Raw genomic sequence first — 14,839 nt, forward strand, 5'->3', positions numbered from 1 at the left:
CTTGATTATTCATGTCCCTTTTCAGTAAGTGAAGGGGTGCTAGATGCTGTTGGATATGGCGCTGTGGATACCCAAAGGGATTTCAAAAACTAAAATATTTTTGATGCATTTGCCACATAAATTTCATACTTACCATTTTTAAAAATCATGCATTGTGTGCTATTAAACAAGGATGTATTAGTTAAAGGCTACTGCTTAAATATTCTTCTATGACTAATAAAATAATCAAGCAAATACTGGTAAAAATAAATAAAACAAATATTGAATTCTAGTATTTTATTGACATTAAGTTCTGTAAAAAATACCGAGGAAATAAAACTTATACAATTACAGCGAAACTACTTAAAATGAATGCGAATAAAATAAAACTTACTGCTATTTTTAAAACAATGTAAATTGACTTAAAATGTATTTGATCTAATTTAAGTGATTCAAATAAAAGTATGAATTAGTATGTATTGTTCTGGATATTAACAATCATGCAGCTAATTATTTTAGAACATATTATCACATACTTAACATGCTCGGTGAAAATAATGATTTGGGTGCAAAATACGAGAGTATATAAAATTGAGAACTGATTTATCAGCTTCACCTATAGCTACAAGTCAATTCCATTCATTCATTGAAGTTCCACTTTTGTGTCAGTTTAAAACCCACAGTGGACAGAACAAAAACAATGCTTAGCGCAACCTATTGTTGTCATATGAATACAATAAATATTTATCTTCTCTTCATGTCTCGTATCTCTATACATAACACGGTTAAAAGCTAATTACAAGAAACAAAACATAACAATTTGCGGTAAATATGTATCAACGTAATCCAGCTTGTAAAACCAAGCCAAAGGTACACTCGCTACTTATATTACAGATTGCTAATGAAATGTGATTAATTACTGTTGATTCTGTGTGCTTCCTTGAAGTTTACTATGGAGATAAGCACGTTAACACTGTTTTTAAATGATATTACAAATTTGTACAATAGAACTTCGTTTATCCGAACTCTAGTTATCCAGATTGCCAAATATTACGAAACAAAACCTCGAAATGAGGACCCCGCTACTCTTAAACGAGTTTCTCGCAATTTGCTGAACATTTAAAAATTAGTTTTTAATATGATTCCAATTTGCTGTATTATTTCAAAAGCAATAAAAAGGTGATATTACAGTAAAATTTGCATTTTCTTTCAAAACATTGCCTTAATTTTATAGTTAATCCAATTACCCAGATTTCTGTATATCCGGATAATGTCTGGTACTCCTTAATCCAGATAGTTGGAGTTTTACTGTAATACAAAAAAGTTATGTAAAACAAAGCCTTTGGCCAGGCAATGAAAATATTGTGTTAATAAAACAAAAGAGGACTCGAGGAGTTGAATTTTTGTAATGAAAAAGGTATTGTTAAGTTAGAAACATCTAAAACATGTATGTCTCCTGACGTTTTATTTAAAAAAGAAGAATTACACGTGGAATCAACACCTCAAAATCAGTTCTATTCTAGACTTCTGGCAGTGTACCTTATAATAATTGTCGCATTATGTTAAGTATCATTTACATAATGAGATTCTTATACTACTTACACAATATTATGAGAGGCAAGTTGTCTGGTAAAATGGAAACATAATCTTTGAAAAAGTTCAATTAAAAAAAAAACAAGAATAAAGAAATCTGCCAAAGCTCAAAATGAATTAAAGTAGTAATTAAATGAGTTTAAAAATTAAATCAGAATATTTTACATACTCCCCAAAAGAATCAAATATGGTAACAAAAGTTTTTGAATAATAAAAAAATTAAAGAATTTTAACCTTTTCAATTATTGATAAAAATTAAACACATATTATGTACATGTTATAAAAATTGTATACATATCACAAATTACTAAGGTTCTTGAGTCTGTTCACACTAACACGATTCACTAGATTTATCATGTAGCTTTACTTAATTTAGAATATAACAATAGTGTTTAAATATTAAATTACTAATATATTGGAAACAACACCATTTGGTAGAATTTAATTAAAAAAAACTTTAATTGAATAATCACAACAGTATAAAATAATGACTGAAAAAACAAAATACTGTAAAGAAATGAGATCACATATTTTTGACGCAAATATTTCAAGTTGACCAAACTGTCACTATTGGCGTAGGACTGTTATGCAGATGGAGCCACGTAATATCCTCAGAAGATCGATAACTTGAGGAGTGGTCATTGATGTAATGTTCTCATCATTCACCTGTAAACAGAAAAATGTTGTTTGAATGAGTGAACAACCTTATATAATACAGAGCCGTTTCGTACTAATATTGTATTCCGGATACAATGACAATTCGGCTGTGACATATAAATTATGCGTAAATTATAAAGTCAAAATAAAACTATACCCTGTCTATCAAATCAAAAGTCTCAAAGCACTAGAAATAATGCCATGAATGGTAAATGTATAATAAACTATCGGACCCGACAGATGTTGTCCTGCCCGAACGTTGGCTTGCTTACTATTTATTACCTTGGAAAAAGACATTTCATTGATAAGTAAGGTACTTGTTTGTGATTAAATTCAAAAACTAAAAATTGTTGATATTCAAATAATATTGAATTTAAGTAGGTACCGAGGTACTTGTTTATGGTTGAATTCCAAAACATAAGATAAATATTTTTTTAAATATGGCATTCTTTTTGCAAACTTCAAACTTCGGTCTTCTCACCAACAGAGGGGTGTACTTATATAGGAATACGATTTAAATGAATATTTTGAATTTAGTATTATTTTAGTATTACCAAAAATCCAATAAAAATAAATAAACGGGTAGAAATTATAAGAAATTTAAGGAAAGAATCTAATTGAGATCCACAAAAAACAAATGTTGTTTGTAAACATTCAAAAACAAACTTTATAGACAAAAAAACAACATTTTTCAATTTTTTTGCAAATGCATTCTCCTCGAATGCAACCCTGGTAGCTAGATGAATAAAACATTTGTGCTCCTAACTTTTTTTTTACATATTCGATTGAATATTTTGATATCTACGAACACGCACAGCGCAAAGATCTATATTTCTCTGAAAACCGCATGTACATCGGTTACGCCGTTTAGGAGGAGTACGGTGACATCACACGTATAGAGAAATAATATATATAAAGATAAACATAATGTAATTGTTGCACGAATTTTACATTTATTTTTAAGAAATTCTTTACACATTAGTTATTGAATGTAAGAATTATAAAAAAGGAGTTTTCTAAATAACCTATACAACTTTTTTACAGTTTCATAGTACTTTTGTAATATTAAAATATCAAATTTTCAGTTGCGAAGAGTCATTTAGATGGGTTAATTCATTCTTTGTTTACAAATCAGGCAGTGTTGCAGTATGAGTGTATTTTTTTACTATGGAAAAAATCAAATATCACGCAGTGATTGAATTCTTATTTTCGGAAGGCGTAAACACAAAACTAATTCATGAATGATTATTAAAAGGACTCTTCACCTTCTCTTGCAACAGTATACAACTGGGTTGCTGAATTTAAACGTGGTCGTACAAGCCTTGAAGATGATCCACACACTGGACGTCCAAAAACTATCGCAACACCAGAAATCATTTGAAAAGTTAATGATATGGTGTTAAATGATCGACTATTAAAAGTGTGTGAAATAGCTGAGACCCTGAGCATCTCAAAAGATCGGGTGGGTTATATTTTACGTGAAGAATCAAAGTTGAAAAAGTTTTGTGCAATATGGGTGCCGCATTTGCTATCTTTTGATCAAAAACGCATTCGAACAGTTATTTCTCAAGCTAGTTTGGATCATTTTAAGCTAAATTGGATGTTAAATGTTGTTTTATGACTGTTGGTGAAACTTGGGTCCACTACTACACACCAGAACGAAAAGAACAGTCAAAGCATAGGCAGTGAGAGGGTTTTTATGTATGTTTGGGAGAGGGAATATACTCAAAATAGGCTTTGATTTATTTGATTATTTAAAATTTCAAACTCATTTTGGATTTTGCTTTCGGAGTATACTTTTTCTGCTGGAGTGTAATTTTATTTAAATGTATAAATTGTATTTAAATTTATTTGACATGACCTGTTTCCAGATGTAATAGCACAAGTTTATTTTTTGACTATTGGGTAAAAATCCTAAAAAAGAAATTGAAGATTAATCTGCCTTATACATATAGTTCTGAGTTTGATTCCCCGCAAGATTGTATTTTTTTTTTTGGAATACTCCGCTTAGCCTCTGTTTTAGAGGCTTGTCAGCAGGTGGGAAAGACAAATGTGGAAGAAAGTTATGAAAAATGCACCACAGCACCCAGCCCAATTAAGGAAGAATCATTCTTGGATTATTTCTTGTAACTGGCGGAAATCGAACCCGCGACATTAGTTTTACAGTTGGCTATCTTACCAGCTGCGCCATGGCACCTGTCTGTTTATTGAAAATAGCAATTTTAACTGTAATATTTAACAGCCCCTTATCTTATAGACTGCTCACCTTTCCTATATATACATATGATTAAAATACGCTGTAATTTGCATCACTGTACGCGGATAGGGAACAGATGATGGTAATAAAATAAAGGTTAGAGTGCAGTGAACTTCTATTGAAAATTAAATAATAAATACCAAAGGCTTTCGTTACCTGAAGAATGATGTCCCCTTGCCGCAACCGACCATCTTTAGCAGCAACACTGTCACTGTAGATGGCTGATATAAAGCTCTGTCCTGACTCGGGGTGACACTGCACACTAAATCCTAAACGACTATTCCAACCCCTGTTGAGTTCCACAGTCAAGATCTACAAAACAAAAACAAAAATAGTGTAAGACAGATAAAATATGTAAAAAAATAAAGATAATATAAAAAAATTATAATAAAAAATTAAAACAGAAAAAATACAGATTGACAATACTACCTAACCATATCGGTAACATTATTACGAAAATTAATCATTTCACTATGTGCACCCATTGGGTACATAGGGCACTGCATTGGTATTCTATTTGCAGCATATTTTGTTAAAATTTTGTCATTCATCAAAGACAAGGTGATCACCTTTACGCTTGAAGTGCAAGTCCAAGTACAATGAAAGTGTAGAACCACCTTTGAAACCAATATCTCACGTCCGCCCTGCCAGTAATCAAACCTAGGACCTCAATCGTGTTAGGTGAATGCGACACTACGAGGCGGACATTTCTCCACTTGAATCACAGGATTTTTACACGAGTCTAAGATACTCATCCAAGGTTCTGGTTCTATTTCACATTCAGAACTGTATTCTTCATCCGTCTGAACACAGAGAAATTGAATTGTTTATGAATAATTATGAAAATTTAATGGTATTAATGTGAAATTATAGTTTGTAAAATGACAAGGTGTTTCACATTTACAATTAAAATTAGGACCAGGGAAAAAACTAGCAATGTTAGAGTGCAGGTATTTTCAATTGATTTTGATATTATTGAGTTTCTACATTCTACGCTGTAATATTGACGCATGTATATCTAAGTGTTTTTTACACCAGAAAAACACTTGTAGCATACTCATAACGAATATTAAAACATACATTTTTATAGGTTATTTTGGTGAATATTAAAATACATAATAGAAGCAAGGTGGGCCAGGCCATTCATTGATGTATAAAAAATAGACCCGTTACTTCTACAATAGCTGCATCTAAGATATGGCAAATATGTATTGTGTTGCCCTGAATACTTTGAAAAAAATATATAGCAAATCATGATAAACATGCAATCATTTATGTAAGAAAGAGATAAACACATATTTTTAATTAACATTCTTTCTGTGCAACTCGTTATCATAGATCCAACACTAGCTGGCAGCTGTCAGAATAATGAAAAATATACTAAAAAATATGCCTAATAAACTTATTATTCCATAAATTGGATTGTATATATCAGCAGTGGCCAGCCGGTTAATAGGCTATCAAGCCTGTCGATCGCGAGAAGGCTAAGAAATCGAGCCGCTGATCAAACTCATCAGCTAGGTATCAGTTCAATAATGATAATAATGACACTTACGAAATGTTCCACAAAATTACAGAGATGTTTCAAATGGACCATATTTCACTAGAAAATTTAATTTTTACTCTGCCCTGCAATATATTTCTGAAAGCAAGGATAGGCTTTGGTAGGTGTAGATTTCAGGACATTGGTTTCCAACAAGAAATATCTTAATTTCAAAAAATTTGCTGAACAACAAAATTGATCTTGTGTTTTGGCTTAGCATATTTATGTGAATAGGCGTTGTCGTACAAACGCAAAGTAAGCACCGTTCTCGGATGACAGAGGCTTATACAATGGATTCTTTAAGGTTGTCAATATCCAACTAAAAACCCGACTTTGCTACCGTAAAATAGCAAAAGACACACTCAGTTGTTACTCAGAATAATTGACAATTTTATCCTGTATTTTTCCATACAGTAAACACATTTTAAAAATTACGTATTTTGTTTCCTTTATGTAATCATATTGCATGCCTTATGCAAAAAATATCTATTTAATAATACACCATTTAGGTGGGCTGTTAAAATACATAATTAATCAATATGACAACAATCTATACATTGTGTATTTCACTTTTGGCATTATAAGCTATCAGATATTCCTACAAATTATAATTGACTGTAAAAAAAATTTTTCAGTATCACCAGCTATCAAAATATATGTGTATTATTATTTATACCTAAGTCGTGTAATATAATTATTGCACACTATTCTTCATTCGTAAAATATTATTATTTTCAGAGACAAACTAAAAAAACATCTAACTTCCTATTGTACAATGGGAAAGAAAAAATATTATTTTATCAAAATTCTCAAGAAAAGTAGAAAATGAAGGTAAAAAGGTTAAATGATCAATGCGTCACTATCATAGCAGAAATTGAGTTATTTATGTCGCCGCCAAATAGTTAAATCAGCCAATCAATTGAGCGGCCTGGCGGCTGTTCAATAAATGCCTGCATTTGATCAAATGGCTTGACCATTCGATGAATGAATTTAGATAGCTCAACATTCAAAGTGCTGGCTGGTTAAAAGGTAGCCTTTTGGAAACGGCCGAACCAAAATTCGCCTAATTAGGCTAGGATATTAAATTAGGGTTATTAATTTTTTTTTTATTATCAAACTTAACTCAACCTATCCTAACTTCACATAACAAAATAAATAAAACAATTCGGGTTGTATTAAAATTAAAGAGGGTAAGCGACGTTCAGCGCTTACGTTAAATGTTGCAATCAACATTTTAGCCAAGCGTCCATTAGTCATTCAATTGAATAACGGCATTTAATGAAGAGCCTGGCTGCCCAACTGAGTGGCTGATTTAACTATTTAACGACGACTTACATACCACTTTTCTCAGAATTTTAACCTGAGAATTATGACCCGACACCCATGGTTTTCAGATGTAAATTTTGGCATTACCATTACCTTTGTGTAATAAAATCAACAGATTTGTATTAGACAAAATTGGACTTATGTTTATGAATTTTCATTTAGTTTATATTAAATTCTGTTTTTTTCCTAGAAGGCCTAAAAAATTTACATATCAACTGTCTTACTTACATTGTTTTGGAATCAATTAATGACTTATTGACTTTAATGCAAAATTCACTTTATGGCGTATGAGTAATTTAGTCTCTTTAGCATAGAAATGTACTGAATATATCTGGCAGTTAATGCTAGAATCGTCCATGTCAGATTTTGGTCAATATGAGTTAGGCATCAGGAAGTACTCCTAAATAATTATTGTATTAGTTCTATAAGTACACAAGTTAGTCACTTTGAGAAACTTGTCAAAGAATATCTTTATCATGCGAATTTCGAAACAGTTTTTCGGAATAAATGTCTCATGGTGTTAAATGTCTATGCTGACATAAGCCATTAATATATTGAGGTTTTTCGTGTAAAAAGTGCATTGGATTAATCCATTCCATGTCCTTGTCCGCTGCTTAGTTTTTTGTTTTTTTTTTTAAATTATTTTAAGCCAATTAACAGGCTTATGAAATCTCTAATGGATTGATATTAATGATGTATAATATATTGATTGAACTTAATCGAAACAATCTTAACCTATTGAGAAAACATTGACAGTACAGTTTAGTGAGATTTTGTTAACTGTTCTGAGTTGAAGCATATGGTGTCTACAACTAGCTGCTAGCTCCTGCGCACCCTCTTAAGTCAAGTTCACATTCCATAATTCTGATACGAACTGCCGAAAAACAGTCAGCAGAAGACATTTAAGACATCGGGAACCTGATGCTTTATAAAATAGGCGAGGGAGGTTAATGCTCTCATTATATCGATAGGTAATTGTAGCAAAAAAACTTTGTTTACAGAGTAATTTTATGTGAACAGTCGCTACAGAAACAAACAATCCTCTCTCCTGAATAACAACTTTTTTTTACATAGACATATTTAGCATCCAAGCTATTTAAAAAAGATTGATTAAAAATATGACACTTTATTGTTAAAACATATTTAAAACTAAGATGAAACCGAATACCTTATGAAAATATAAAAGATTGTGTAAGAATGAAAATATGAAAATTTTAAGCCATTACTCCATTATTTGTGTTGGCTCCGTTCTTCATCATGCACCAGTTTGTTTGATCATACACTGTCTGTATTATCACTATAATAACTTACTTAATGGGATTGTAGTTATTTTTGAGTAAAAAAACATTCACATTAATATTTACAGATTATTCGATGGGTGAATTTATAAGACTATCATGCCCCATAAATTATTGTTAGTGATAATAAAAGTAAATATATCACCAGGTTCACAACTGGTCATATCCAATATCAAATCCCTTACTTGATGCCCATAGATGAAGGTAGATTGCGAAAGACGATCATCATCACTGCTTAGACTTTTGAAAACAGGATAAATAAACAAAGAATTAAAAGAAAAAGAAGAGAAAAATTACTATGTATAAAAGTGGTAACTCTGTCAATTTACCAACACAAGTGATAATTTATAAAAAAAGGATTTATTTTGTATAAAAATGTATGTATGTATATTTTAGTTGTTACATACCCGTGGTTCACTGGTTCTCGGATCTTTGTTTTCATCAGGGTAATGGACTATTTTAGGTTTCTCGGGTTCCTCTTTTTGTTCAAGTTTGGCTTTTCGCTCGTTTTCCGGGGAGAGCATCACACATTTCCATTTTTTTATTCCTGCAAAAGTTATTTTATTGTATTGATATTTCAAATAAAGAAAAACTCATCAAAATAATTGAAAGATGAAAATTAGCTCGAAGGACCCTACAAATCATTGGCCGGAAGTGGACTGTAGTTTAAATTAGGCACTCAATTTAAATGCAGTATTTCACGAACAGGTTCCACCAGCCAATTCTCTGGTGATGCTATCACACAAATCAGAATGAATAAAAATGTATTTACCATCATCTTTATTGGAATCTGATGGACCATTGCTCATTTGGTTGTTGGTGGAATGATGAACAACTGCACTTTGGTAAGCAGGGTTTTTGTGACTAAACCTCGCTGCGTCCACTGAGTTGACATTCAGCTCTATTGGCATAGATATCGGCTCATTTGACATTTCCGAATTCATCTGGTGATTTGGATGAGAAGAAAGATAACCCGCACCCCCGTTCATTGTAATATCTTGGTAAACATTAGGAGCGTCTAAGAGATCATTATCCAGATTATTAAGTTCATAACCATGGGCTGCTACTGAAATTCAGAAAAATACTAATAAACATAAAGAATTGTTAAACAATTAGTAACACATAATAAAATTAACGTCTTAATTAGAACTCTAAATAATGTTATTGATGATTAAACAGAGTACCTTATAAGGACGGTTTTGTTGTAATCATAGGAAACTTTTGTGCGGTAAAAAAACATGCAATAATAGATGAAAAAACAACATGCACATTTATTAAACAATTGATGGAAGAATATTCTTTAACTAAACTACGGCGCAAGCAATCAAGAATAAAATTGAGATAAAGTTAGATTGAGAAAATGTGGCAGAGTTAATGTGCAAGCATGCATAGCGGATGTAATGGAAATAAATGAAGAGAAGGGATTCAGAGCAGTCGAAGCACCATGCACCAAGAATATTGTAATCTCGTTTTCCTTATTTCAAACTCTACCTGAAAAATGCAGCCTCTGTTTTCTATTGTAAACAGGCGTTGGAGGGCCACCCAAATCCAAGAAATCAGGTCTGGCGGGTTTGGTATTATCGAATGATTGGCCGTTAAAGCAAGTTGGTCTGAGTGGTCTCCTGTCTTCTACTACAGAGTATGTGGTATCTGCCGTATCGGTCGATTGGTACGATAACGTCTGACTTTGCTCATTGTCTGAGTTTTCAGCCGTTGTGCTTGGACAATTTACGGAGTACGGGTGCGTGGTATCTGTAAAAATGTACCATTACTCGCTATTCGCAAAGTGTAAGCTATTTCTCTCGGAACTAAAATCTGCTGATGTACTGATTGTGGCTGTGAACATGCTCTTTGTGAATTTGTTATAAAAAACATATATTTAAAATGAATTTTATGATGTGCGAATCTACACACTCTTCCGTTATTGCTAGAACTTATCCTATCACACATAAATGATAGTAGTGAAATGTGCTGTATAAGGACTTGTGCCTGACAGTGTCTAATACATATTATACAGAACGTGTCGTTGTGTACTTACATGTTCGTGAAAGTAGGTTCATGAAATTTGTGTGTAGGTTTTTAACAGACCTGATTTCTGAGAAAATATATAAATAAAGAAGATATACAGTAAAACATTTTAATGTTTAATAATATCTAAAAGTACTGGACTGTCAAATGCTAAAAAGAAAGAATGACTAACTTGAAAGACAAAAGCAGACACAATACATGTAAACACTGATTGCTGAACAACACAAAGATATGGAAACTTACCACTGTTTTGGGAATACCCGGTGCTATTTCTAGTAAGCTTCTTGTATCTTCTAGGAGACACACAGGGTGACCGTGATCCGTTGCCGTCATCGGGAGTGAGTTTTCTGGCCGCAATATCACTCAGCATGTTCACTGCTTCTTGCCTGTTAGGATAATGAAAAAGGGTGTAAAATTCGGTTGAAGACGGTAACCTACCTGATCTAGACATAAAACATACAGTCATAATGATACATTCACATTCAACAAAGTACAAACAAACTATAGTTACCAATCAATAAAGTGGTACCTACTGCAAACTAAAACTTCCTACACATGACTAGTAAATATAGCATTAAGAATAAAAATAATCTGTTGTAATTTTTTTTAAATAGTCCTCTACCTAGAACAGAGGGGTTAGTTGCCATACAAAAAGTCATTGTTTTAATTTTTTGACATGGTCATGATGAAATGCATAATATTTAAATGATATATTTCTGAATGCCTGGATCAACTCACCATGAAATAATTCATAATTAATGCCACACTGCAACTATAATATAAATGAAATGGCACCATCGGGAAAAGATGAGGGTTTGGAAGAGTATTATAATATTAACTAAAGAAAAATTTGAAGAACATGATCATAATACCAGAGGAACGGTAAAAATTCAACTCCCATTCAGAAAAAATGTGAAGTCACAGAATTAAATTTTACATAATGCAATAAAAAAATATTATAATGTGGGAAAAAACATCGAAGAAAAAAAAAAAAAGGTTAGAAAGACAGGATATGTGTTAAACAATTTATGAATGAAATATATAAACAACGTTATTATTAAAGTACACATAAATTGTTTAGGTTTGTGTGCCCTACTTCAGAAGTTCAAAATGAAAATATAGTAAGAAATATTTATTTATTTAGTGATTGGAAAAATTCAATTGACAATATGCACCTTTAAACTGTTTTACTATATAAAATGTTGGTACATAAACGGGCCAAGAAACCCAACTACACTGATTGATTATACAGCGCAAAATATGAAATATTTTAAATATTATGATTTCAGCAGGAATAGAGGGATGGCCAAAAATAAATGAACACAACTTTTACATGCATTATTTTGATAAATTAATATTATTAGCTGGTGCATACCGTAACGGTGGTTTAGGCCTCGTAATGAGGGTGGTATCAGACTCTGTAGTCGGAGAACAGGCAGAGGGAGATGGAGGAGTTCCACAATGGTCTCTGTACAGCCTCAGTCTTGCCACTGGACCGCATCTGCGTAGGAAGGAAACTGCTTCGCCATGAGACAGCGTGGACATGGGAACATCGTTCACCTAAAAATTGGTGTAAAATTTAGTATTTTTTCAAGAGATTTGATGTGTATACAACGTCCACACATACTTTATTTCTTACGTCATACATCCATATTTTCATATAGTCCAGAGAAGAGCAACTAAAATGGTAGTTTCTCTAAGAAATAAATCATATGAGGACCGCTTGAGGGAGCTCGGGTTAAGTTCACGGGAAGAGCGGAGGCAGCGTGGTGACTTGATTAAAACATTCAAAATCTTAACTGAGCAATATAATGTACCCAAAGTGAAATCAATGTTTACTATGAATGAAAACCGCCATCTCAGAGGTCATTTATTGAAACTAAACATTATCTTCTTTTCATCCAACCCCGGGAAGAACTTCCTTACAAACTGAGTTGTGGAGAAATGGAATGGCCTTCCTGAGAAAGTGTTTGGTGCTAGTTCAGTTGATATATTCAAAAACCGCCTAGATGCACACATCAATTTATAATGTTTAATAACCATGTACACTTGATATACACGCACCAGCTTAATAGCTGCTAGTGTATTATTATTATTAAATAATAGTATTTAGAAAATTTTACTAATGTTTAACTTCATTTTTACTAAAATATTTCTTAATATTTTTTTCGCACATTTTCAGGAAACTTTGCAGTACAATTTAATGCTCCAATTTTTACCGCGCACAAGAAAACATTTATTGTATCAAATTTCCCGTAGTGCTGAAGATCCTCAATCCAGCCGGTATTTACAATGCAAATGGACTATATTTAATAACAAAAACATAACAACAAAATTAAACATGATACATACTGCGACAATTCTATCCCCAGGTTGTATTCTACCATCACTAAGGGCTGGTTCTCTGACTAAAGCTCTGACGTAGTGTCCTAGTGCGCTGTGGTCTTCTTTTCTCAGAGTGAAGCCAAGAGATCCGTTTACTTTTGTCATAACTATATCAAATTCCTGCAGGTAAAGTAACAATTAATTAGTTATATAGACAATCATCAAAAGTATTTCATTACTTGGTTGATCATGCTCTTAAACCATTTAATAGTCATTTTGATAATGCCTTCTTAAGTCAAATTAACCATTTGAGTAGAAGAAAACGAAAGGAAACATTTGTATATTTGTACATCTATGCTAAGAAACAATAAAAAAAACATGTAAACATCAGTATGCTCATGGAGGCCAGCCAGGTAAGTCGATAATTGTGATTTAAAAAATGTCTTACTGCCATATATTAGGCAACTTGGCAATAGCCCCATTCCCAGGTTGATTCTTCCGAACATCTGGCACTGTATTATATTATGCAGAACTTTGGACGTAGATGTGAGTAGGGAAATAATTGGGGTACATGGCAAAAACGGAGTCATTAACAAATAACTACTTTTACACTAGAGTAAAAAGAAAAATTAAAATCTTATTTGTGGGACACCGGGTTCATATATTAATTTAAAAATGTTTTTTAATGAATATAATATATCGGTAGTCAGATGGCAGAAGGGACCATCTGTATTTTTGTCTATGTTTTAGTTTTCAAAAGTTTTAAATTATATTTCAGTAAATACACGCAGAATTTTTTTTTAAAAGTCGGCGTCATTTAGAATAGTAATTTATTATTGAAAAGCAACACTACAATATTTTAGTTTGTGGATTGAAATCTTGAAATTGAGACATATTGATTACTTGTATATTGTTTTAATATGTAAATATATGTTTTTGATTTATATATCGAAGAGTCCCGACTTAACACGGAATTTTCTAACAGGTCGGGATATAAAAACATATAATTGTGTCTATGTAAAATTGTGTATTTTGTGCATTAAATAAATAAAAATTTCAGCTCTCCTGAACATTTTTGAAAATTACAGATGGTCCCTTCTGCCATCTGACTACCGATATGTTTTTACATACAATCAAAAACCTCTACTCAATATTTAAAAAACCCCTTTCTTGAACTGATAAAAATAAGCTCGTTGCATTGCAACAGTCATAGCATTTTGACAGTTTTTTTGCCAGCCATGACCACATATTTATTTCCAACAATTTATAAGACGGGTACCGCATTTCGAATATTCTATTACATTTCACTCATTCAGGAGAAAAAAAAATGCATTATTATTTCAAAAATTGAAGCTCCTTCAAACCGTGTACCCATCAATTGTAATTAACCATCAACATTTAATATTATCCCGACATTTTCTACATAAATAAACTTATCTACCGTTACAATTAAGAGAGTTGATTTTAGGTTTAAACAGAGCATTGTGAAATCAAAAATGGAAAACGAAATAAACATATTCCCAATTCATTCCAAAAATAAAACCACTTTCGTGTACAAAGTGGTTTCCAAATTGCAAGAAAGCAATATAACTGAATTAAATTAATCCAATAAGAAAGTATAATAGCATACCACTGATCCATCTTCCTAAAGAATGCATGAAAAGGAAAGAAAACATATTTAATAATGTAACAAAGAGCCAAGTAATCTTATAATCTCTTTTGGGAAAGTACACAATGGAAAAGTTGGTTATGTAAGGGAAATGTAAGGCAGTGAAGGAACTAGGAACTAGAATAGAATCCTTTATTCATGAAAGTGTGCAGCTCATAAATGAT

General features: G+C 32.0%; 1 protein-coding gene across 4 annotated transcripts; it reads right to left on the reverse strand.

The window, feature by feature from the left end:
* Positions 1-261: 261 nt before the first annotated feature.
* LOC148272215 (uncharacterized) lies at positions 262-13,295 on the reverse strand. Of its 4 annotated transcripts, XR_015824899.1 has the most exons (9): positions 13,034-13,295; positions 12,057-12,241; positions 10,925-11,067; positions 10,145-10,405; positions 9,426-9,719; positions 9,061-9,200; positions 8,839-8,893; positions 4,643-4,798; positions 262-2,238 (listed from the first exon to the last, which is right to left on the reverse strand). XR_015824899.1 is itself a non-coding variant. In XM_088240350.1 (8 exons), the coding sequence occupies exons 1-8, from the start codon at positions 13,169-13,171 to the stop codon at positions 2,140-2,142; spliced, it is 1,413 nt and encodes a 470-aa protein (XP_088096476.1). In that variant the 5' UTR covers positions 13,172-13,295; the 3' UTR covers positions 262-2,139. The 4 variants fall into 4 exon arrangements, 3 of the variants coding, with proteins under 3 accessions (XP_088096476.1, XP_088096475.1, XP_088096477.1); XM_088240350.1 differs by lacking the exon at positions 8,839-8,893 and having other exon boundaries at positions 9,426-9,716; XM_088240349.1 differs by lacking the exon at positions 8,839-8,893.
* Positions 13,296-14,839: the final 1,544 nt, after the last annotated feature.

This window comes from Micrasema longulum, unplaced genomic scaffold, assembly GCF_059751315.1.
Source record: "Micrasema longulum isolate JH-2025_06_02 unplaced genomic scaffold, ASM5975131v1 h1tg002435l, whole genome shotgun sequence".
NCBI lineage: Eukaryota > Metazoa > Arthropoda > Insecta > Trichoptera > Brachycentridae > Micrasema > Micrasema longulum.